Source organism: Polypterus senegalus, chromosome 6, assembly GCF_016835505.1.
Source record: "Polypterus senegalus isolate Bchr_013 chromosome 6, ASM1683550v1, whole genome shotgun sequence".
In the NCBI taxonomy this organism is placed as follows: domain Eukaryota; kingdom Metazoa; phylum Chordata; class Cladistia; order Polypteriformes; family Polypteridae; genus Polypterus; species Polypterus senegalus.
Window position 1 is genome coordinate 134026962 of NC_053159.1, and position 24753 is coordinate 134051714.

The following is a 24753-nucleotide window of genomic DNA, read 5'->3' on the forward strand; positions in this document are numbered from 1 at the left end:
TGGTGGCTATTCCAAATTACTATAGATGCAAATCCATGTGAATGTGCTAGGAGAGATTGAGTGATATTACTGTTTTGTGATTCAGTAAAGGCTTTTTATAGAGTGCTTAGGGATGTGGTATGGTATTGATATGCTATTGAATGAGGAGAGAGGATGCCTCCCATTTGCTATTGACCTGGTTGCAATGACAAAGACAGGAGAATTGCAGCGGAAGGAACTTGAGTGGCAGAACTGTTTGGGAAAGAATAATTCCAAGATGGGTGTCAAGAAAACAAAATGTGGATATTGCAAAAGAGCTACCAGAGAATGAGTAAAGTGGATGTGTAATCAATGATAAAAGGGTGCCAGTGAGATTGACAGCCAAAGAGTACACCACAGTTATTAGACCCATATTGCTGTATAGTACATAGACAGTGTCATTAAGAAAGAATAAGGAGATATGGAAGTATGTGGGTGTTGCAACGTATTATAAATAAGAGTGTAGAAAAAGGTTAACGTGGTTTGGCCAGATATTGAAAACAGATGATAATGCTGGAGTAAGAAAAATATTTAACTTAAAAATAAAAAGTAAGCTTTAGGATTAGGTGTTCTTTGAAAATGGTTTGGTATATTCAACTGTAAGGAGCTCCAGTTAACTAATAATATGAGCCAATGGGGGAGCAAAAAACGAATATTATATACAGAAAAGTATTCAGTTACTTCAGTTACTTACATAGTATTTCTGATGCATCTAATTGGCTCTCGGCACTATAACCAAAGGCCATTGTCTTAGATAATTACTCTGGTGAAGCCGGGTGACACAGCTGGTTCTTAAATAAAGATGAAAAATGAAGGGGGTCAAAATATGACAAAATAATAAAAAACACTGTGCAAATAAGGCCATTGTCTGCTATTCTTGCTTCATTTTTGCATTCATAGCAACGTGTTTCCTGGGAGACTGTATCCTTGAGAGTCATTAGCTAGAACCTCAATATCTGGATATCTGAATTTGATGTGGTGATAGCTGGCCTTTCTTGTAATACAGAATTGGGTTAACTTACCCAGATGTCCTTTAACAAGATATTGAACACAAGAGCTGTATGTGAGGAGACTCTAGATCAGGGAGGGTGGCACAAGAGAGTATTGCTTGACCAAGCACAGGGTTTGAGATGCACAGCACACTGCCCAAGGGAACCATCCCTAAAGGCAAAGACGTTGAACAAGTTTGAGCACTTTTGATTTGGGAATGGTGACTCTGGGTTATAGAATTTCCAATTGGTGACCAGTGCTTTTGGCAATGCGAATATGTAGTGAGACATTTTGGCAACGCTCCCTTTTAATTTTCCTTATTTTTCTGTGTAGTTGGTGGACTCACTTGTTAAACTTGTGTCAAGGTAACTAAAAAGTAATTTTAAGGAACATACGATGATTAATTAATAAGCATAACAATTATAGAAATATAATTTCTTATATATCAATATAAAAAATGACACCAAACAGAAAAATGTATTAACATTGTTCTTAGTTCATTTATAGGTTTTCTTGAATTTTTCGTTTAGTGTTTTGATTTTGGAAATTTATTCTGACATCAGCTTGTTATTGCTATAATGCTCAGCCATAGGGATCATGAGGTTAAACCATTAGGCGGTGACTCAAGGCTTCTTCGTCTGTAAATTGGTTAAAATCTTTCCTGACACAGATAGTCATGAGTGAGTTGCACAGTGTACACATGAGTAAGCGGGTCTTTCACTGGTCCTTCTAGATGTAATTTATGTTGACAGCGGTAAAGCAGTTTTATGACGGTAAGCCTATAAAAGGACATGGACAGTATTTCATAGAATGTTTGTATCATGGCCCTAGGTTCAAGTGAAGAACTTTGCTTACACTAAAGTGTCCCCATTGTCTATGTCATATAGTGCTTTATCTGTTTCTGTGGTGTGGATGTGTCTCCCTTGGGTCAGTTTGGATGTTAAACTATTTCATACGTCCTCTACAACTTTATAGGGAAAGAAATGTGGCTTATTATGGCACAAGAAGTTAGTCGTGGAACTTAATTCTTTAGGTGCTTAAACATGTATGAGTGACTCCACAGTGTTTACAGAGGGATTTCATTGTGTCTAGCTTCAAGAGCTTCTAGGATCAAAGAGGGCTGAAGAGTTCACTGACACCAATGAGAATGAAGAGATACATGTGTGAAGGTGTAGCATCTGTTGATCAGATTAAAATCCACTGTTAGTCACAGGTTTCCCTGCATGAGTGTGTCCATCATAATAAGCATGATTTCAGCATGTGGTTACAAGTGTAAGATGAATATCCTTTTAGTTGCATGTTTGGTCTGTAGGCATTCCATTTTATCTTTGATTAACACTTAATTCAGAAGGCAAGCTGTCCAAATGTTGACTAAGAATAGAGCTGAAGAATAGTTCAGCTTCTGGAATGCAGTTGAGAGGGAAGCCAATGAGCTTTTTACATATCTGTTAAATTCATTCTATTAGTAGTTAATTTAGCTGTATCACATTTAGGGCCTAGTAAAATGGGCAATCCCTGTTTTATTATACATTCTCATACAGTCTGTTTACTTTTGAATACAAAAGTAGATGTCCTTCCTGGCTATATGGGTAAAAATACTGACCAGTAATGATGCAAATCCCAGTTGTTATTTTTACACTGGAACAAATGGTACAGACTACGTGTGCTTCTATTTCTGTGAGACCAACTCAGGATAAAAACTAGCAAAATGATCTGATGATCATGTAAAATCTTAATCGTCAGAAGGTTTGACATTTTGTGCGGATGTTGCAGGATAGATGAATGCTGGTTTATGGAGCATTGGGGTGCCATTTAGAACAAGAAGAATCTCTTTAAGAAAACCCTCTTTTTTCTGCTATATATTTTGTTACTTTTAAATTCAAAATCTATATACCAATGTCTGTATTTTATTACTTTCATTTTAAATTTATCTGACACCTTTATCAAAAGTAATAAACAAGTTGACAGATATACTACAATGTTTGCTCAAGGTCACATAGAAACAGGTGGGAATTGAACTGGCAGTCTTAGCCAGTACTGCAAATTGCCTACATTGGTGACTGTTAGGATGCTTGTATAATTTGTATCAAGAATTGTAGCATAACTGCTATATAATTTAGGCAGTACATCTAAAGTTATTTGTTATTTATTTAGTAGATTCTTTTCTCTGGGTCCTTTTGGTTTTCCTCCCACTTCCCAAAAGAGCTCATGTTAGATTCTGATTGACAATATGGTAGTTTAAGAGTGGCTGTATTAATAGGATGGCCCTGCAGTTGACTAGTACTGTGTCCAGGGTTAATTCTTACTTAATGCTTGATGCTGTCAGGATAGGATCTCGACCCCTGTGATGATAAATTGAATTAAGAAAATCATAGCTGCAACAATGCATATACAATAGAGTATTTAAAGCAGCAGTTTCTATACACTTTTAATTATTTCATAAGTGCTTTTCCACATTGTACATCAAATAACCAAGTACCAGTAAAATCATAACTGGAACCATGCATCAAACATGCACATCCTATGAATAAAAACAATCAAAGATAGATTAAAATTAAATGCTGTTACTACTGTTAAGTTTAGTTTAGCAATAGTTCTTAACCAAGCATGAGGCTCACAGTGTCTTCACTCAAGTTAATTGCAGGTTGGGGGGGAAAATGGCTGCTGCTCAGTTGTTGTTAAAGACAAGCTAGTGTGTGCTTCAAATTTACTTACTGTCCGTGTCGATCTTTTTCTGCTTGACAGAGTAAAAAACGGAAATCCAGAGGGAAGAATCGAAAAGAAGTGACAGATACCAGGCCAGAGGAAGAAGATAATGGGGAAGAATCTGGAACGCTAAAAATGGGGACAGGTCTTGATAAACTGAAGCTGACAGGAGGAGATGCAGTAGTTCGAAAACGGGTGCCAACACCCCAAGGATTATCCTTACAGTCTTCTTGTAGAAGAGTAACCAGCAGCTCAGACTCTGAGTTCTCAGATCCCGAGGGAGGACTACAAAGTAAACTGAGGTGATACTTCCCTGTACTTTTTTAGGAGTTTGAATGTTCTGGCCTCTAAAATACATGTTTGACATGACTTTCATTGAAGGAAGGGAGAAACAAACTAAAAGTACAGTTCTATACTGTATTTCAGAATGGAAAGGCAATATATGTTGAAATGCTATGTGCTATGTATATATATTTCTTTAAATTAAGTATTTCATTTTCTAAAAAATCTTTAAATTATTGGGATGTGTTTTTTACTTTACTTTTTTTACTTATGAAAAGTGTAGGCATGACTGGCCAAGAATAGTTAAGCGAATAAATGTTAACATGTTTTGTACAGGCTATATATTTAGACATGACATAGTTCTGAATGTTTAATACCCAGTTAGTCTTCATTTGATAAATTTAACAGGATGAACAAACATATAACAGTTAACATGGTATTTACAACACCTTGGGCAGTATCAGTCTGTACTCACAATGGCCAGTTTATTAGGTACACCCGTTCAACTGCTTGTTAATGCAAACATCTAATTAGTCAATCATATGGCAGCAACTCACTGCATTTAGGGATGTAGATAATGTCAGGACGACCTGCTGAAGTTTAAACTAAGCATCAGAATGGGGAAGAATGTTGATTTAATTGACTTTAAGCATGGGATGGTTGTTGGTGCCACATGGTCTGGTCTGAGTATTTCAGAAACTGCTGATCTACTGGGATTTTCACTCACAACCAACTGTAGGGTTTACAGGGAATGGTCTGAAAAAGTGAAAATTATCCATTGAGTGGAAGTTGTGTGGGCGAAAATGCCTTGTTGATACCAGAGAAGGAGGAGAACGGCCAGACTGGTTTGAGCTGATAGAAAGACAACTGTAACTCAAATAACCACTCATTACTACTGAGGTATGCAGAAGAGCATCTCTGAATGCACAACACATCAAACCTTGAAGCCGATGAGCTACAGCAGCAGGAGACTACACTGGGTGCCACTCCTGTCATCTAAGAACAGGTAACTGAGGTTACAATTAGCATTTACTCAACAAAATTGGACAACAGAAAATTGGAAAAAAGTCTTGTAGCAATGGTTCAGGCTGGTGGTGATGGTGTTATGGTCTGTGGGCTATTTTCTTGGCACACTTTGGGCCCCTTACTACCAATTTAGCATCATTTAAATGCCACAGCCTACCTGAGTCTTGTTGCTGACCAAGTCCATCCCTTTCTGGCAGCAGCGTATCCGTCTTCACATGGCTACTTCCAGCAGGATAAGGTGCCATGTCACAAAGCTCAGATCATCTTAGACTGGTTTCTTGAACATGACAATGAGTTCACCATACTCAAATGGCCTCCACAATCAACAGATCTCAATCCAAAAGATAACCATTGGGATGTGCTGGAATGGGAGGCTTGCATCATGAATGTACAACCGACAAATCTGGAGCAATTGTGTAATGCTATCTTGTCAATATGGACTTAAATTACTGAATGTTTCCACCATCTTGTTGAATCTATGTCACGAAAAATGATGTCATTTGTGAAGGCAAAAGAGGGTCCAACCCAGTACTAGCAAGGTGTACCTAATAAAGTGGCTGGTGAGTGTATTTTTAACTGTAAGCACCACTTTCTACCCATTTCTTGTGTTTACCAAAAACTCTTTTATTGCTTTAGTATTTTTTGTTCACTCTGCCTTGCAGAACACTTATACCTCAGAAAGATTCATAAGTTTTCTTAAAAGCACTGCATGCTTCACATATTCCCACAGATTTTCTAAAATAATCAGGTCTGGGGACTATGGAGGTGCTTCTGAAATCACCAAACCCATTTTACATTTAATTTCTTCACTGGCTGTGGGGCATTCAGTTTACAGGATTTGATTATATTTCTTCTTTCCACCCACACTAGCCACACAGCACTAAGCATAATATATTTACCTCCATGCTTAATGGTTGGCAAGAAGTTTTTAAGGTTTCCTAAAACTTTGAATTCAGATATTTCACTGGGTTTGAGATGAATAAAATGAATGAGGCAAAATATAGTTTAGTATAATGCCACTTTTTGTGAGTCCAATTAACATAATCAAACTCTTAGTTTATTCTTTTCAGATGTAGCTATTTGCATTTGCTGTTTATTGGATTAAGTGTGTCTGAAGGTATTATGTTGTTTTAGGGAAGGTGGTTCCTGATACAAACTCTTTTTTTCAGCAAATGAGATGCCTGCTTGATTGGTTTTGGATCGGTTATCATTGGCCAGTCTAAAGCTTTCCATTGCTTCCCCAAGAACTTCTTTGTTGTATGTTTTCAGTCATTGACTTAGTTCAGGAAGAAGTTCCAGATAGTGAGTTTCACAAATTAAATGGTATGCTCTGAATGTGTCATTTAATCCTTTCTCCACACTTTTTATCTTGACATTACTTTTTTTTTGTTTTATGTAATCGTACACTTTGATCCATTACTCTACTGACCTATCTGTGTATTTTTTTTTTATCAAATTCTAATAGGCTCTTTCAGTTTTTGTTGCTAAATGTTTACATCTTGTAGTGGGGCTTTATAATTCTGGTGTTAACTGTGATTGTGCAGCATGGTGGTGTAGTGATTAGTGCTGCTTTATCACAGATCTGGTATTGTCTGTTTGAATCCCCTGCCCATTCGCTGTCTGTGTAAAGTTTGCCCTTTTCTCTCTTTGTTTCTGTAAGGGTTTTTTCACTAGGTACTCTGGTTCTATTTCCACATTGCAAAAAATACATGTTAGGTTTATTGGCTGTTCTAGATATGGTCTGTATGACAATGAATGTAAGAGATAGACTGCCACCCCATCCAGGATTAATTACCAGCATTAAATGTGGTACTGCTAGAACTAGACTTGGCCAGCACACCCACCCCCAAGACCCTAAGTAAGATTAACAGGTTTGATAGTGTACTCTGTTATGATGATTATACAGGTGCCGGTCATAACATTAGAATATCATGACAAAGTTGATTTATTTCAGTAATTCCATTCAAAAAGTGAAACTTGTATATTAGATTCATTCATTACACACAGACTGATGTATTTCAAATGTTTATTTCTTTTAATTTTGATGATTATAACTGACAACTAATGAAAATCCCAAATTCAGTATCTCGGAAAATTAGAATATCAATTAAGACCAATGCAAAAGAAGGATTTTTAGAAATGTTGGCCAACTGAAAGGCATGAACATGAAAAGTATGAGCATGTACAGCACTCAATATTTAGTTGGGGCTCCTTTGGCCTGGAATTACTGCAGCAGTGCGGCGTGGCATGGAGTCGATCAGTCTGTTATGAGATCCCATGTCGCTCTGATAGTGGCCTTCAGCTCTTCTGAATTGTTGGGTCTGGCGTATTGCATTCTTCCTCTTCACAATACCCCATAGATTTTCTATGGGGTTAAGGTCAGGCGAGTTTGCTGGCCAATCAAGAACAGGGATACCATGGTCCTTAAACCAGGTACTGGTAGTTTTGGCAGTTTGTGCAGGTGCCAGGTCCTGTTGGAAAATGAAATCTGCATCTCCATAAAGTTCGTCAGCAGCAGGAAGCATGAAGTGCTCTAAAACTTCCTGGTAGACGGCTGCGTTGACCTTGGACCTCAGAAAACACAATGGACCAACACCAGCAGATGACATGGCACCCCAAACCATCACTGACTGTGGAAACTTTACACTGGACCTCAAGCAATGTGGATTCTGTGCCTCTCCTCTCTTCCTCCAGACTCTGGGACCTTGATTTCCAAAGGAAATGCAAAATTTACTTTCATCAGAGAACATAACTTTGGACCACTCAACAGCAGTTTTGTCTTTAGCCCAGGCGAGACGCTTCTGACTCTGTCTCCTGTTCAAGAGTGGCTTGACACAAGGAATGTGACAGCTGAAACTCATGTCTTGCATATGTCTGTGTGTGGTGGTTCTTGAAGGACTGACTCCAGCTGCAGTCTACTCTTTGTGAATCTCCCCACAGTTTTAAATGGGTTTTGTTTCACAATCCTCTCCAGGGTGCGGTTATCCCTATTGCTTGTACACTTTTTTCTACCACATCTTGTCCTTCCCTTCGCCTCTCTATTAATGTGCTTGGACACAGAGCTCTGTGAACAGCCAGCCTCTTTAGCAATGACCTTTTGTGTCTTGCCCTCCTTGTGCAAGGTGTCAATGGTCGTCTTTTGGACAACTGTCAAGTCAGCAGTCTTCCCCATGATTGTGTAGCCCACAGAACTAGACTGAGAGACCATTTAAAGGCTTTTGCAGGTGTTTTGAGTTAATTAGCTGATTAGAGTGTGGCACCAGGTGTCTTCAATATTGAACCTTTTTACAATATTCTAATTATCCAAGATACTGAATTTGGGACTTTCATTAGTTGTCAGTTATAATCATCAAAATTAAAAGAAATAAACATTTGAAATACATCAGTCTGTGTGTAATGAATGAATGTAATATACAAGTTTCACTTTTTGAATGGAATTACTGAAATAAATCCAACTTTGTCATGATATTCTAATTTTATGACCGGCACCTGTATTTTATCCCTGGACTGTGGAATTTGTTGGTGATTTCAGCAAAATTGATATAACTTTATTTGTCCCCATTTGGCTTTTTACAGAAGCTTTTTAAATAAATAAATAGATCAGTAAAAATAAATAAATATACACTAGGTTCTTAACACACATTGGCGTTACAGTAAAGCAAAAGAAAGAAAAGTTCTGACTTGGCTGTCACAGTCACAGTGAGGCAACATGCAGACATATTGCTCTTGGTTTAAAGCAGGCCCTGTAGCATTTTTTGACAGACCTCTGCTGAATAATTCTTTGGTTGAAAGTCCTCAGTGTTTGTGTGTCATAGGGAGGATGTGCAACATTGTTCATAATGGCACTCAGTTTTATTTTAATCCTCTCCTTTGCTATGACCTCCAGGGGTTCCAGAATGCATCTCATAACTGAACTTGCCCTTTTAATTAGCCTGTTGATTTGGTGGGCCTCTCCTGAAGTGATGTTACCAGCCCAGCACACCATAGTATTGAAAATCGCATTGGCCATTTGAGTTGTAGATGTGGAGGATGTCACTTCCCATAATAAAGGAATGCAGTCTCCAAAGGAAAAAGAGCCTGCTCTGCCCCTTATGTAGTTCTTATGTGTTCCCAGACCAGTCCTACCTGTCATTGATGTGTACCACCTCTACATTTACTCCCTGAATAGTTACCAGATATACAAGCTCTTTGGTTCGGCAAAAGTCAAAAGCCAGTTCCTTGGTTTTGCTGGTGATAAGTTGCAGACAATTCTGTTTGCACGAAGAAACACACTTTTCCACCTGGCTTCTGTACTCTGTCTAATCTCCTTTATTAAAACACCCCATAAATGCAGAATCATCTGAGAATTTCTGCAAGTGACATGGCCTTATATTTATAGTCTGAGATGTACAGAGTGGTAGCGCTGCTGCCTCGCAGTTAGGAGACCCTGGTTCGCTTCCCGGGTCCTCCTTGCGTGGAGTTTGCATGTTCTCCCCGTGTCTGTGTGGGTTTCCTCCGGGCGCTCCGGTTTCCTCTCACAGTCCAAAGACATGCCGGTTAGGTGGATTGGTGATTCTAAATTGGCCCTAGTGTGTGCTTGGTGCGTGGGTGTGTTTGTGTGTGTCCTGCGGTGGGTTGGCACCCTGCCCAGGATTGGTTCCTGCCTTGTGCCCTGTGTTGGCTGGGATTGGCTCCAGCAGACCCCTGTGACCCTGGGTTCGGATGGATGGATGGATGGATGGATGTACAGTACAGTTTCCGTATTAGAAACACAGTCCTTGAGACTGACTGATTGTGTCTGCCTGACAGAGTCCATTATCCAGGACATATCCACCTGCATATCTCTGAGTGTATCCCTTAACAGTGATGGCTGGATCATATTGAAGATGCTGGAGAAATCAAAAAGCATAATCCTCACAGAGCTGTCAGCTTTGTCTAGGTGAGAATAAGCAGATAGATAATTGCATCTTCCACTCCAGTCTTTGTCCAATAGGCCAGAGGTGGACTTGTCAGTGGACATTGCAGATGATGTATTAGGGATGGTGTGGGGAGAATGGTCATTGGAAGGGGGTGAAGTGGGAGGGTCAATTTATTGAATTGAATTGGTTCAGGGAATTTGCTTTGTCCACATCCCCTTCTAGCATCTGAGTTCTGGATTGCTTGAGTGCAGTAATTATACCCAGTCCATCCCAGACATCCTTAATGTTCTTCTGAGTGAGTTTGTTTTCTATTTTTCCTCTACTTAACTTTTTCTTTAGCACATGCTGTACATCCTTCAGAACCTCTTTGTCACCAGATTTGAATGCTGTCTTTTTTTTCATTCATGAGACCTTTTGGCTCCTTATTAATTCTGGGCTTGTTTTTTTGAAAGTAACACACTATCTTTGTGGGTGCCTCTGTATTGACACAGAAGTTAATATAGTCTGTGATGCAGTGACGGAAACCCTTGACATTGTCCCCTTTGTAATTTGCACATCATTTCAGTATAGCAGGTCCACCTTGTGTTTTACTTGAGGAAATAATGTCACAAACTGGTAGAAATTTGTCATCCTTTGTTCCTAAGTCACAAGGTTCCCACATATTATAACTGCAGGGTCAGAGTGAGTACTCATTAAAGTTTTGGTGACAGAATAAATCATTTCCATTTGTCGAGGAAGGAATATAAACATTGGTAAGGATGATGTGATTTACTGTATCTCCCTGGGCAAATAACATGTACAAAGTTTTAACTATAATATGCTCCCTTTTATACCGTTCTTCATTCACGTAGATGAGCAGTCCCCTACTGTCTTTTTTTTCTGCACTGCACCAGGTCTCTGTCTGCTTGTATAAGATGAAATCCATCTGGCATTAAAACAGCGTCAAAGGTATATCCGGTTTAATTAGTTCTTGTCCTAGTTCTAGTCATTTTTCTATTGTTGGATGCAGCTATTATGCCAGAGTTCTATTTGTAGATAAAATGTCAATCTTTAATACTGTTGTACCAGCAAAGCTGACCACCAGACCCTCAATTTAGAACATAGCACCATTCTCTGCAACTTGACTTTGAGATCCTAACCAACTGACCTCAGCAACATGGAATGCCAGCATCACATTCTCTATGCCTGACACTTAATACAGGAACTCCACAGGGTAGTGTGCTGGGCCGTCTCTTGTAATCCTTGTTCACCTACAGTGCTGTGGTCAGAAGCCACTTCCTCATTAAATTTGCAGACACCATCATCATAGGCCTGATCAGAAGTAAGGATGAAACAACTTACAGAGATTAGGTTTACCTGCTGACTCAGTGGTTGCCAGGACAACAATCTCACATTTAATGTCAGTAAAGCCAAAAAGCTAGGCATAGACTTCATGAAGCATAAGGAAGACCACATTTCCATCTATATCTGAGAGATGCTAAAAAGATGAACAACTTAAATTTCTTGGAATGACCGTAATCCCTGAAAAACTGAAGTGGACATAACACAATTCGTCTTTTGTCAGAAAAGCTCACAAGTGCCGCTACTTTCACTGATATCAGAGGAAAGCTTACATGTCTCCCTCTGTTCTCACAAATGTTTACAGGTACACAGCAGAGTCCGTCCTCACTGGCTCATATTCTGTTATGACACTTGTTCAGCTTAAGATCATAAAGCCCTTAAGACGGTGGTGAAGGTTGCACAGAATCTCACAGGCACATGGTGTAGCTACTGTCTGTTCAAGACATTATAACACTTACTGCCTTAGGAAGTTGAACAGTCATATTGAAGGCATCCTATATAACTGCTATTGTTATATTGAAGGCATCTTGCATATATTTAATTATAATGTTGCATGCTATTTATACTTTCTTGGTGTGTGTAGAGTATGACTTTTGTTAGTATTGTAGTGTTGTCAACTTTTCTGAGGAGAAATGCAAGTGAGAATTTAGTTGTACAATATGTACTTGAGAATAAACCTAAACTTGATTCATTGATCAACCTGATCATAGCTGATTTCTAGGTATCTGCAGCCTGTTTATTTTCCATGGTGTTCCAGATTGTTAATGTTGCTATGCCCAGTTGTTGTGGTATGTTTCTTTTGCCTTCTTTTCTCTAAGTAACACCTATCTAGACTTCCTTTTTTCTTAGACTCGGTGTAGAAAAAGAGAACAGCAAAGACTAAATCCAACACTCCACATTCATATGGTTTTTGCCTCATTACAACATAAAACACACAAGCAAAGAATAACATGTGGTAGCTGACTCTCAAAAATTATAATCATGTAAAAACAGGTGGATTACTATTGTTATAAAATTTTATATATTGAGAAGAACCTGTAAATAAAAGGTGATATTCATTTTAATCTCATTGTCAGATCTACACAGAAAGCAGATTTTTATAATTCATTGATTAATAAAATAAGACTATATTAAAATAAGACAGCGTTCTGTAATTCTCCTTATTTCTAATTCACTTGTAGGTTGTATCAGGCTAAAGTTCGACAGAGTGCCCTGCACTGCTTCCTGTCTACAGTAAAGTGCATTGAGAAGAAAGTGCTGTATGGGTACTGGTCCTGTTTTGTTCCTGATTCCTCTGCTGTTGGAAGTCCCCAGTCTTTGTCTTTGCTCACGATTGCTCTTAAAGACCCATCTCCCAAAGTAAGCTTTGTGACATGTGTTTAAAAAATTAATTTTTTTAATTGTTTTCTAATTTTCCTGAGAATTGATAAATATTTGTGCCTATTTACAGTTTGCCATATATCTGAATATATAGGGTGGTCCAGATCTAATTATGCAATTTTCATTACGCTATAACTTGTTAAGTTTATTATACAGTATAGAAAATCACCCGAAAAATCGAGAAGTGTGCGAACCGACGACATGAAGAATCGTCTTTGCGCCGAACTGGAATCGTCCCCGCATAAATCAAAGTCATCCAGATGATCTGGATCTGCATAATTAGATCTAGACCACCCTGTAGACTTAAGGAATATAAAAGATGCAAATGTCATAAGTCACCTTTTGATCATTTGTTCAATATATATACAGTTGACACTCAACTGACTTAACACAAATCCTAAATTCAACAAGTAGAAAGAAGGTTCTGCTTTTTATAGGGTTCTGTTTTTTATTTGCTAGTTTCTACTTATGTTACAACATTGCGCAGTATTTTAGGTATTCTGTCATACTTAGAAGGCACACCCATTTGAAAATACAAGACTTGTCAGAATCACTCACCACAAATACATTCAGTTTAATATTGTTTTTATGGCTGAGACATGCTCCTCCTGCTGCTTATGTCTACTGTAATATTCAAAAACCTACAATTTTTGTCATACACCTGTTTTTTTAAATTCAGTGTCTATTCTCTTAGAAAACATTTACCATCTTAAGATTCTAAGCTTTGCTAGGATGGTGGGCCTTGTAAGATGTGTTATTGGGATACTTGTTCTTCTTCTAGAAAGTAAATGAGGGCGCAGTAAAGACAAATCTAAAGTGCCTACCCATGGTAGTTTAGTTAAACAGAAAGCCTACATCTACATTACTGTTTTCATTTTAAAATGGTATTTTTAAACAAAAACGATCATTCGTCTGTACTGGGCGTGCAGACATTAGTGGAAAAGTTCATCAAAGGATGTTAATACCCACGGCCACAGGATTTATCGCATAATTGCAGTGATTGGTAAACTATTTGCCTTTTGTGCAGAAATTCGGCATTCAACCAGTACAGAATACAGTTTAGATACATACTGGTAAACAACACAGCAAGCATGTAAAACAACTTTCCAGTGTGTTCTATGTTAAAATATGTATGGTTTTCATCCATGAAGGGTGATCAATCATGGATTGAGGGCTACATAATAAGCAGAACAAACAGATCAGAGCACGATTAGAGCCTGTGTTTTCACTTATCCACACTGCAAAGCTGAAGTATACTGCTTGGAGAGTGTTTTCAAAAATCTCACTTTTTTTGGGGGTTAAAAGTACTGGGATAGTGTGGGCAAAATGCAAAAATGGAAACTAATAGCTGCATTTTTAAACAAGAACTTCCAATTGTATTCTGGTTAGATCAGGTCAGGAACATCCTAGACAACTGTCTGGATTGTCTGGGTATGGTCAACATCTGCATAGCAAGAATGAAGGTTGGTTAGGATATTGTAGGAAGGGCTGATATTTGTGTGAGAAAGTTACCAAATGAATGTTTTTTTTGTATTTTATAAATTAGTGCTGCAGTTAATTACTATATTTCTTCTGAGTTTACGCCAGATTTTATAAGATCCTGACCTTAAGCCATAGATAGTAAAATAACTTGGTTCCACATGATTGTTTGTAAAGATTAATGTGATGTTTTTTTATAATATCCATGATGTTATTAGTCAGGAACAATGGGAATTTATACCTAGTTATTTATAAACATTGCATGCAATCTTCGTTTGATTATGTCCTTCAGTCATACATATCTAGACTGAATAGTTTTTAGCTTTTGAACACTTGCAAGTCACTTCAGTTGCAAGTATAGAGCTGATACTTGTGTGGTAGAGTTACAAATACCAGCTTAATATTGTAAGACTCTGATACACATACAGCATTGACTCTGGGAGTGGACGTCCTATTCAAGGAAGGGCGAGAAGCACTATGGAGATTCTAGTAGTTTTGTTGGTAGACTGAAAGGTCACACCAGTGTCTGTCTGCTTTGTTTAGTATTTGAATAACAACTGGTCAGAGTATTTCATCTGCTTAAGCTGATGTTACATTATACAGCCTCTAGTTGTGGGGTGCGTCAGATTTGCCGACAGCAGTTGCTAATCTTGTCACAGAATATTGTCAGTTTAAATGCTGAAAATCACTAGGCATGTCTATTTGACCGAATGATGACCTTTCAGTGCAGTTAAGCTCCCTCCTTTTGTAACAACCAATATCACCCAGCCTGGTGGAGCCGGCACTTTTTGAAGGGATAACAACTACAGCAAATTCAGCCAAAATCTTTTCCCTTTTCTCTTGTTCACATCCTGTCGTGATATGTAAAACATGAGACGTCGGAGAGACAAGCTTCTCTTCTGTTTGTGAGATCCAAAACACCTGCATTCGCTATTACTCATTGCTAATTTCTGTGCATTTTACTTATGGATGAGCATTCATTGGTTATCAGCTCCCATGCACACAGAACTCACCCCTATAATTAAAGACAAAATTGGAGCAAGTTGGAGTGAGCCGTTGGGTATGTCACATTACGTGACCATCCTCACAAAATCAAGCTGCCATCTGCCTCTGAATCAGTAAAATGAAGGATGTGACTGAAAATAGCTGGAATGAAACCAATAGATTCTATAGACATGGTAACACATCCTTGATAAACATTTTTTACCAGATGAATCTCAGAAAGCAAGCTGTCCAAATATATTAGTTGAGCTTCAAAATATTTCAGTAACTTAAAGGGAATACAGTTTGGAGCAGGGAAGTTAGCTTTCTACATCTTTGTTAAGTCTGTTCTTTTTCACAGAAGTCTTTGTGTGTCACTGAAATCCTGTTAACATTGATAGACACCCAGACTGATATTATTTGAACTTAAATTGTATACAAAAATTAGACAGTAAAATTGTGAGAAGAAGGTTAAGCTGCTAAATAAGTTTTCTATAAAGTCTAGGGGACAACATGAATGTAGCTTTTTAAAATTTGAGAGAACTCGATGTACTTATTATAATGTTCATAGAAAGCTGTCTTCTGTTGACATTTGTAATGAACTGATGGGGTAATTTTTAATGTAAATAAAACATGTTCATTTTATAATTTTGTTTTGATTTCTGTGGTATGTCTATTGCAGTGCAAGTTTTAAAATTGTTTGCAGTTTCTAAATACATTCTTTTCCTCAGACACGAGCCAGTGCATTGCAAGTCCTATCTGCTATTTTGGAGGGTTCCAAGCAATTCCTGTCTGTTGCAGAAGACACCAGTGACCATAAGCAAGCATTTACACCTTTCTCTGCTACACTGGCATCCAGTATTCGTGAGCTGCATCGCTGCCTTTTACTAGCCCTGGTTGCTGAATCATCTTCTCAAACTCTTACTCAAATTATAAAGGTATACAGCTAATTGTTAATCCATGTGCCCTGAAATGAAATTTTAACTATATCACATGCTGTGTATATTGTATACATTCTTTTTTGGAGTTTATTTGTATGGTTTTTAGAAGCATAATTTTTACTGGTATTGTTTATCATTCACTTCTATTGTTGTTAAATAATATAGAGGAAGTATATACTTTGGCTTTAGGTTATTCAGTGAGATTCTGTCATCCTTTTTCTAACCACCTTATCAAGTTAAGGTTCATTGGGAGCATGGGATGCAAGGCCATACAGAATACATTTATGGACAGTAAGCTAATTTAGATTTGCTGATTAACATAACTTGGATATCTCTGAGTTACCATTTTTAATATTTTAAGCTTCCATTCAACTGCACACACCTTCAGGTGATGAAATAAAAAGTATTGTTTGAATTTGTATTTCTACTATTTCAGATGCAAACTGTATATGAAAAACAACTCGGAATATTCAGTTTTTATGCTAAGTAGATAATCTGCATAGGCAGCTGTTTGCTTGTTATGTCAGAGAAAAAGCCCAAGTCATGATGGAAGATCTGCACTTTGGAAAGTCTGATGTCCTTTTTTCTGCCACTTTCAGGATTATTGCAAACTGACAAGTGAAATGTGTGTTTATTTTTCTGTCAAATTTCAGACCACCTTGCCTTTTTTACAGACTAAGGATTTAAGGGCATGGGAACACTAAGCAGTACTGTTAGACTTAATACAGCAACAACATTTCCAGTGCATGGCCACTAATATGAGAAACATGGAACCCTGATTTATATTATCCCAAACAAATAAATTGTCTACTTAATTAGTTTTTTTTTTTTTTTTAATTTACAACATTTTATACTGTTGCGCTATTTAATTGCCTTGATTTAAAAGTACTGTTTATTGAAAGCTTCTTTTGTGTTGTTTTGGTGTCCATCTTTGTTATCATGAGCATTCCTTTTTTATATATTTTGTCTTGAAAAGTAAGCAGTTTCCTTCGCAAACATGAGTCTTTACAGCAGACATCAACATGGCCACGTCCGTCTCATTAATTGCATGGTAACTTTACATTGTGCTTTCTTGTTCAAGAAAACCAGGAAACCGCTACATTTTCATTAAAGCACTTCAAAAGGGAAATAACTAATGAACAGAAATTATAATTGTTAATATTGAATAGGGCCACATTTGTTACATTTCAAAGCTATTTTTTATGCTTATATTTTTCATCCTTAGCCTAATCATTTCAGTGTCTAGAAGTTATTTATATAATACTGGGTGTTCCAGATCTAATTATGCAGATCCAGATCGTCTGGATGACTTTGATTTATGCGGGGACAATTCTTCATATCGTCAGTTCTCACACTTCTCGATGGTCCGGGATTTTTCGGGTGATTTTCTATGTAATAAACTTAAGTTATAGCTTAATGAAAATTGCATAATTAGATCTGGACCACCCTATATATAAATAATGGGGAATGTGTTGTTTATGTTTTTTACTTTCATTTTGTTAAACTGGTGTTTCTAGTAAAACTGTACTTTAGCTATATTTTCCTACTTTCCTTTCTCAATGAGGAACATCTGTGAATGTGTTTTTCTTATAGATCTACCTTGTTTTTATTCAGTGAGTTTTGATCAGTTTGTTATTGTACAGTACCTTTCATAGAGTTCACCCTCACAACGCATTCGGTACAGATTTCTTATTATTACTAAACAATAATGCTGTCTTATGGCAATTATATTGTTTTACTTTACTTTTTCATCATTTCATTGTCTTATTTATTTAAACCATTTTTTCTCCCCACAGTGTCTTGCTAATTTGGCTCTCAATGCACCCTATGCTCGCCTGAAACCTGGTCTTCTGAGTCCTCTTTGGAGACAAATCAAGCCGTATATTCGGCACAGAGGTGTGTGTCTGTATGTGTGCTAGAACATAATTTTGTGAAAAATTAGAAAATGTAATATTTTCTTAGGAATGCAATTTTCTCTGTTTATATGAGAGATATGAAAGCACAACCCATGGATGCCTGTTGACAAAAAATTTTCCCTTACAATTACTATGTGATATAAAAATGCACACAATATGGTTCTTTTTCTAAATAAACAAACTTAAACGCAGAGACAGAGACATGATCATAGATAAAAAAATAAATTTAGTCAAGTGTGGTGCTGAGGTGTCACACACTGCACTCGTGCTATTATTTAACCAATTATTGAAAAGGAGGATTGAGCTACTAATTTAAATTGTGTCTGCAGTTAAAAATCGGTAAAGTCCGTCCGTGATCTGCCAGAAGTAAATCTGAACAACTTTGTGCCAGTTATATTTGCCTTTGAGTACAAATGCCTCCATTTGCTTAGATATAGAATTCTTAATTCTAAAATCAACATGGGATTTTTATTTCTCAAGTTACTGTACTCTTCCTTCCTAGTTTGGGCAGAGATAATCTTTAGTGAAAAAAAGAATTTAATAATCTGTATACAAATTTAATATACAGTTAATTGTGAAAGACCACCTGGGCCCACTGCAATGTGCCTATTGAACAAAGACTGGAGTGGAAGTGGCAATTAAATGCCTGCTCCACAGGGCTTCTTCCCTTCTGCAGAAAGCTGGCAGCACTGTGAGGATTATGTTTTTTGACTTCTCCAGTGCCTTCAGTATCACCCATCCATTCCTGCTAAAGGGTATGCTCAGGTATAGTCAGTGCAGATTTGTATGCTGTGGTGTACTGGACTGGTAACATCATTTCAAGAGAGGCCCACCAAATCATCAATGTAATTCAAAACGCAGACTTGGTTATGGGACATGTTCAGGACCCATGAAGGCAGTATGCAAGGGAGAGAATTAAAATAAAACTGAGTGCCATTATGAACAATGTTGCACATCCTCTGACACAATAACACTGAGGACTTTTAGACAGCAAAACATTAGGCAGAAGTATGTTAAGAAATGCAACAGGAGCTCCTTTATACCAACAGCAACACACCTTTATAACCTTTATAATGCCTGTGACTGCTCTTTTTATCTTTAGCCAACTCAGAAGCTTTTTGTTCCTTTTAGTTTACTTTTTTTTTTTAGTTGTTCTTGTGTATATTTGAGATGGGGCTAGTTGTTTGTCATAATATAATAATATTTAATTTATTTTTTGCACTTTTGTAAAAAGGAAAATTTCCTCTTGACAAATATCTGTCTTGTCTGTTATGCCTTTTATATATTTGCTTTTATTTTGATGTTTATATTTTTGAAAAAATGTAGTTAAAATTTATGTTTACAGAAAGTATCTTGCTTAGATATTCAGGACCCTGATTGCATTACTGTCTCTTAGAGCCCTGCTATGTTGTTTGATACACTTTTCAAATGTAATGGGTTACTTTAATATGCCAAGTGTTGCAGCCCCAGAGTAATTATTTTAGATCCAACATATTTCTGTTTATTTTTTCATTGCTGTGCTCCACAGATTGACTCTGCACGAGACATATACTGTTCTTCCGTCATAGTCCGGTGATTTATAGACACAAGTCTGGTGTATCGGCTAACATGCTGCCCCACAGCTTCAGAACCCTGGGTTTGTGTTTTGGAAGTATTCAGGTTTTCCTCCTGCATATCAGATATCTGCATGGTAGGCTAACTGATGAGTCTAAATTGGCCCAGCGTCAGGCAAGTGTTCTCTGCCATGCTCAGAGTTGGATCATGCCTTGTACTAATATGGTGTCAAGGTAGGCACTGGCATCTTGGATCCTGAACTGGATAAGCCATTTGGACAATAAGTTAATCCATATAGTTGAAGATGCAGGAAGAAACTATTCCTGGAGTAAATATAAGTGAACATGTGAACTTTAAAGGTAGTATTCAGCCAGGGCACTAAAAATTGCTTACTGGATTTCTGAAGTAGTGATCATAACCGCAGCACCAGCGTTCCACCCATTTCATCCATCAGTTTCCATACCCACTTATATAATTTCAAGGTAATGGGGTAACAGAGTCAATCCTGGTAGGATGCTAGTCTTTTGTGGAGCATTAGCATGTACATTTACACCCTCTATACCGTGCCACTGAAAAGTTGGAAATTAACACACACACACAAATGTTTGTTCTCTTTATGTCTGTGTGAATGGACTGCCATGTAAACTAATCCTATATCTCACAATGCAAATTTAAAAAAAGACCAAGATCAAAATCTCTCATTAAATATTTGTTTTTGCAGTGCATTACTGTTAAATTATGCAGTGATTCTGTGGAGGCAGAGTTACTTTGTGAGTAAGACGAATGTCTTTAACAGGTCTGTTTTGTTGCCTTTTCTTTAGATGTGAATGTGCGTGTTTCCAGCCTAACTCTTCTAGGTGCACTGGTTTCAACTCATGCCCCTCTGTCAGAAGTTGAGATTCTCCTGCGCCAGCCTTGTACAGCAGGTATGAACAACAGTGGGATTGCTACACCACAGGAAGCTCGCAATACTCTTGAAGGTTACAGAAAACATCCTGTTAATCATTCCACTGACCTTCAGACTGCAGAGAGTTGGAGAAAACCTAATGCCACTTATGAGTCGCCGCATGATACTGGAGAGTCCTTGGGAGAAAATGCTTCTCAAGACTCCAGCTGGCTGCTTCGTTTCTGTATCTCTCTTGTAATGCTTCCACGAGAAGAAATCTATTCTGATAGTGACACAAATAGTGCAGGAGGTGGATCAAGTACATATGAGCCCTCGCCTGTCCGACTGGAAGCTCTTCAGGTTAGCATCATATTGTGAAATGATGTTTGTGACAATTTTTTTTTTTGTTTTTGTTTAGTTTCTTTTTTTCACTCAAAAAGTCTTCATCTTTAAGGTTTGAGTCTATACACCCTTTTTTTCTTTTTCATGTAGGTGTTGGCTCACCTTGTAAGGGGATATTTTAGGGTTATTCAGGCTCATTTGTTGGAGTTAGGAGAGGTGGCTTCTAAATGTATGAAGGAAACAGATGCCTCGATTCAGCTGCATGGAGCCAAGGTAAGCATGCCATTTGTTTAATTCAAACAGTCTTTATATTTTCTATCTAAAGTGCTTTCACTGTGATCACTTTCCCTAAATGTTTTAGGAAGGAAATGATGCATACAGAGCTAGTATTAAAAATAAAAAGCAATGTGTTGGTTTCATAATGAATTCTAGTGGCAGTGGTGATCTTAAACTTATTGGTGTAATCCTTACATAAACAAATGATTGATATTTGTTATTTGTAGGTTTTTTATTTCTTTTTGAAGCTTACTGGTACAATATATTTGTGTTTGTGTTTTTTCCTAGCTGCTTGAGGAACTTGGTTCAGGTATTATCCAACAGTACAAGTCTGATTCTAACATTCCTGAAGGCAAGATTATCTCTGTTGAAGAGGTAAGCAGAAATATCCAAGGAATACAGATTTACATTTAGAAAGTATTCTGTAACTTTATTAATAAACAGGTAGCTGAGAATTGCAGCACTTATTTCTCATTTACCTTTGAGTGAGCAGAGGAACAATTTTTCATGCAATGAGTGAAAGAGAAAAATGGAGCATGGAAGTAGACATTCAGTAATCCAACTATTTTTGGAACTGTTTACCTCTGGTGAATGTTCACAAAAAGGAAGAGTCTATCCTGGCATATATTAGAGCAAACTGGACCTGGCGTTTTGGAGGAAAGCCAGTCTATCAAGGGGCAGTTTTTTCAAGTAGGTCCACACTCTAATGTTCTGAGTCATTTTATTGTTGTCGGTAGAGTACTTGAAAAAACAACTCTTTGGATCAGTATCATACAAATGGAATTATGTAAATAGTAAGAGGGGACTTCACTTTTTTGAAATACAGAAATGGCATATCTGTTAATTTTTCATTGAATAAATTATTGCAGGGTCAAATTCTGATTTTTATTTCTTTCCATTTGCATCACCTTTATCTAAAGTTACTGCTTAAATGAAGATCAAATCTTGACATGTTATTTTTTACATGACTGTATGAGCATGGTCATTAATTTTTTGCCATTATAATTTACACTTCAAGCAAAAAAGAATTGTACAATGTTGTGTGTGTATTGGCCACATAGCCTTTCTACTTGATTGTATGGACAGCACTGTGTTATGAGTTTTAGTTGCACACTTTCATTATAGTTATCTCTTTGACTTGGTATTCTAAATATTCAGCTCAATTAAATTCAGCTTATTTTTGCATAATACCCTTCACTAATTGCAGTGAAAAAACATATAAGTAAAACTGTTTAGAAAACAAATTACTTCACAACACAGTTGCAAGGTATTGCTATATTACACAAATTTGGGAGTGGGGTATAATCTGAGTTGGTTAAAACAATTGTGTGGAGCTTGTAAATATGTTTATGCTGTTTACTTTGTTTTGTATGATTAGAAATTTTTGGTAGATGTTTTATTTTCTTAAGAGATGTGCAAGTTAAGTTTACATCAAGGCAAGGAATACAATATCTTGCAAATATAATTCTTACCAGGATCTTAAGTTTAAGTTACATGTACCAATCTAAAGAATTAAAAACAAACAAACCATCTTAACCTGTGATGCTTTCTGTGCTTTTTCCTTTTTTAATATGTCTATCCTCAATGCACAATGTTTAATCTATTTCTAGGTTTTGACATTTTGGTTGAGAGTGCTCAGTGGTCCTCTGGTAGCAGCCCTGCAGAACAGCCATCATCCCACGCTACAGACAACTGCTTGTGATGCAGTCTCTTCAATCCTACCAGAAGCTTTTAGTAGGCTGTCGGTATGTATCAAATATTCAAAGGCTATACTCTGTCTGTCTGTCAGTACTGGTGCACATTTCTAAATTATTAGTCACTAGGGGGCTGAATGCACACTAAGGAGATGCCATTGGATCATCTGCATTCTTTCTGCTGCTGGCAAGCTGCTTGTTCTGCTTCTCTCGCTGCCCAATCATTTCAAAGCCTGTAAGCAGCTGTCCTTTTGCCACTTCGCATCTCTGTTGCTCGCGATGTGGAAGGGGGTCTGGGCGGGCAGGGTTAGTTTGGCTGAACTCACGGTAAGGAGATCTATTCTGATCATCTGCAGGCTTTTTGCTGCTAGCAAGCTGCGTGTTTTGCTTGTCTCTTGTCGTTGTTTTAAGAGCTGGGAGCACATGAAGCGTGTCTGCCAGCAGCAATCCAACAACTGCTAGTTTAGATGTCCGTGGACTTGTTTTAAATGTTGTCTCACTGCCTTGTCTCGCATGGCATTGTAAACGCAATACTTGTCCTTTACTTCCGGCCCCAGGCATAGTTAAATCTCTTTCTTAGGTTATATAATGCTGCTCGTATTGTCAAGGATGGGGGTGGGGGTGAATTTGCGGCTGCGGCTGAACACATGCTAAGGAGGTGCCGTCGCGCTGCTATCAGTCTTCCGTGCTGTACTCCGCCGTCCCTCAATCGGACCTGTCACTTAAAACAAAAAAGGCTTCAAACTGGCTGGGACGCTACAATACTTTCGAATTTTACTGCTTTCATATTCTTTACCTTTCTCTGCATGTGTATCGCGCCATCTTTTGTTTGAGCCTTTCGAATTCCACTGCTCTCATAATCTCTTATCTGCCTTTTTTCTCTCCAACGCTTTTGGGTCTCTTTTCTCCACGCTGCTCTTCTTCTTTCATTGACATTTCACCTAGAACGTATTGTCCTCGTACACTTTATATGTGCTGAGAGCACAGGATCTGTGTGTGCTACGTGCCTTTACATGACTGAGTGTTATTTAATATTGTTTGCGTCTCGCGGGTCTTTTAAGTGTCTTCCGAGAAGATCACGTATCGTCACCCTGCTTTTCCTTTCCAGGGTTTTTTTTATAATAGAGAGATGGGTCATGTGCAAGTTTTGATGGCTCAAAAACTGAAGGACTTAACTTTGAGTGTTACTGCAGTTCACAGTAAACTCCATTACACACCTACTAATGTCTGTAATGGCTGCATAGGCAATGACAGCTGCTAGTGATAGATAGATAGATACTTTATTAATCCCAAGGGGAAATTCACATAATCCAGCAGCAGTATACTGATACAAAGAAACAATTTTAAATTAAATAGTAATAAAAATGAAAAAAATAAAAGTAAAAAAGCAGACAATAACTGAGTAATATTAGCATTTACTCCCCCAGGTGGAATTGAAGAGTCGCATAGTGTGGGGGATAATAGTGCTGTTGCAAATTCAGGGTTAACCAATTCCCTAGCTTGTTAATCAGTAAATTGTTTGCCATTGAGTTTGTGCTATACCAGACATATTTCATTCACACTTTATCAAGCAGAGCTTGCCCATCCCTTGTAAGTATGGAAATGGGTGGCATGTTTGCACTTCAACAGATAAAGCAAAAGATCTACAACTGCTTAGTGGCCTTAGTACAACACAAAAGGATTTACTCAGTATTTAGTCTTTGCCAAAAGTAAGATGTACAGATATACTGAATTACCTTGACATGGGGCATTTTGCACATCACTGGAGACACTGTGATATAACCTTTGTTTTTCTGTTCACCAGTGTCTAATGTCACAAGTCATCATTTATTCTGTTAAGGTGGAAAAACCTCCTTTCAGCAATGGAAGATAAGCAACAGTAAAGAAATAGTATAGAAAGAATTACTTCCAAATTGTAGCACACTTTTATTCAGGTTGCACTTGTGGTAAAATTCATTCAAGGGTCTGTGGCGTTATAAGTTTTAGTTTAAAAACGGTACACTTGGACTCAAAGGCCATATTTGTGCTGAAAAGCTGTATGTC

The 24753-nt window shown here is 37.6% G+C and overlaps 1 protein-coding gene across 1 annotated transcript in view; it reads left to right on the forward strand.

Annotated features, from left to right (window-relative positions):
- heatr6 (HEAT repeat containing 6) overlaps positions 1-24753 on the forward strand; it is a 60235-nt gene that overhangs the window by 27322 nt on the left and 8160 nt on the right. Inside the window, exons 8-15 of the mRNA XM_039757257.1 lie at positions 3754-4016; positions 12443-12620; positions 15833-16039; positions 17839-17938; positions 20334-20758; positions 20891-21013; positions 21305-21391; positions 22627-22761. Coding sequence (XP_039613191.1) covers positions 3754-4016; positions 12443-12620; positions 15833-16039; positions 17839-17938; positions 20334-20758; positions 20891-21013; positions 21305-21391; positions 22627-22761 — 1518 coding nt within the window. The remainder of the gene's footprint in view (positions 1-3753; positions 4017-12442; positions 12621-15832; positions 16040-17838; positions 17939-20333; positions 20759-20890; positions 21014-21304; positions 21392-22626; positions 22762-24753) is intronic.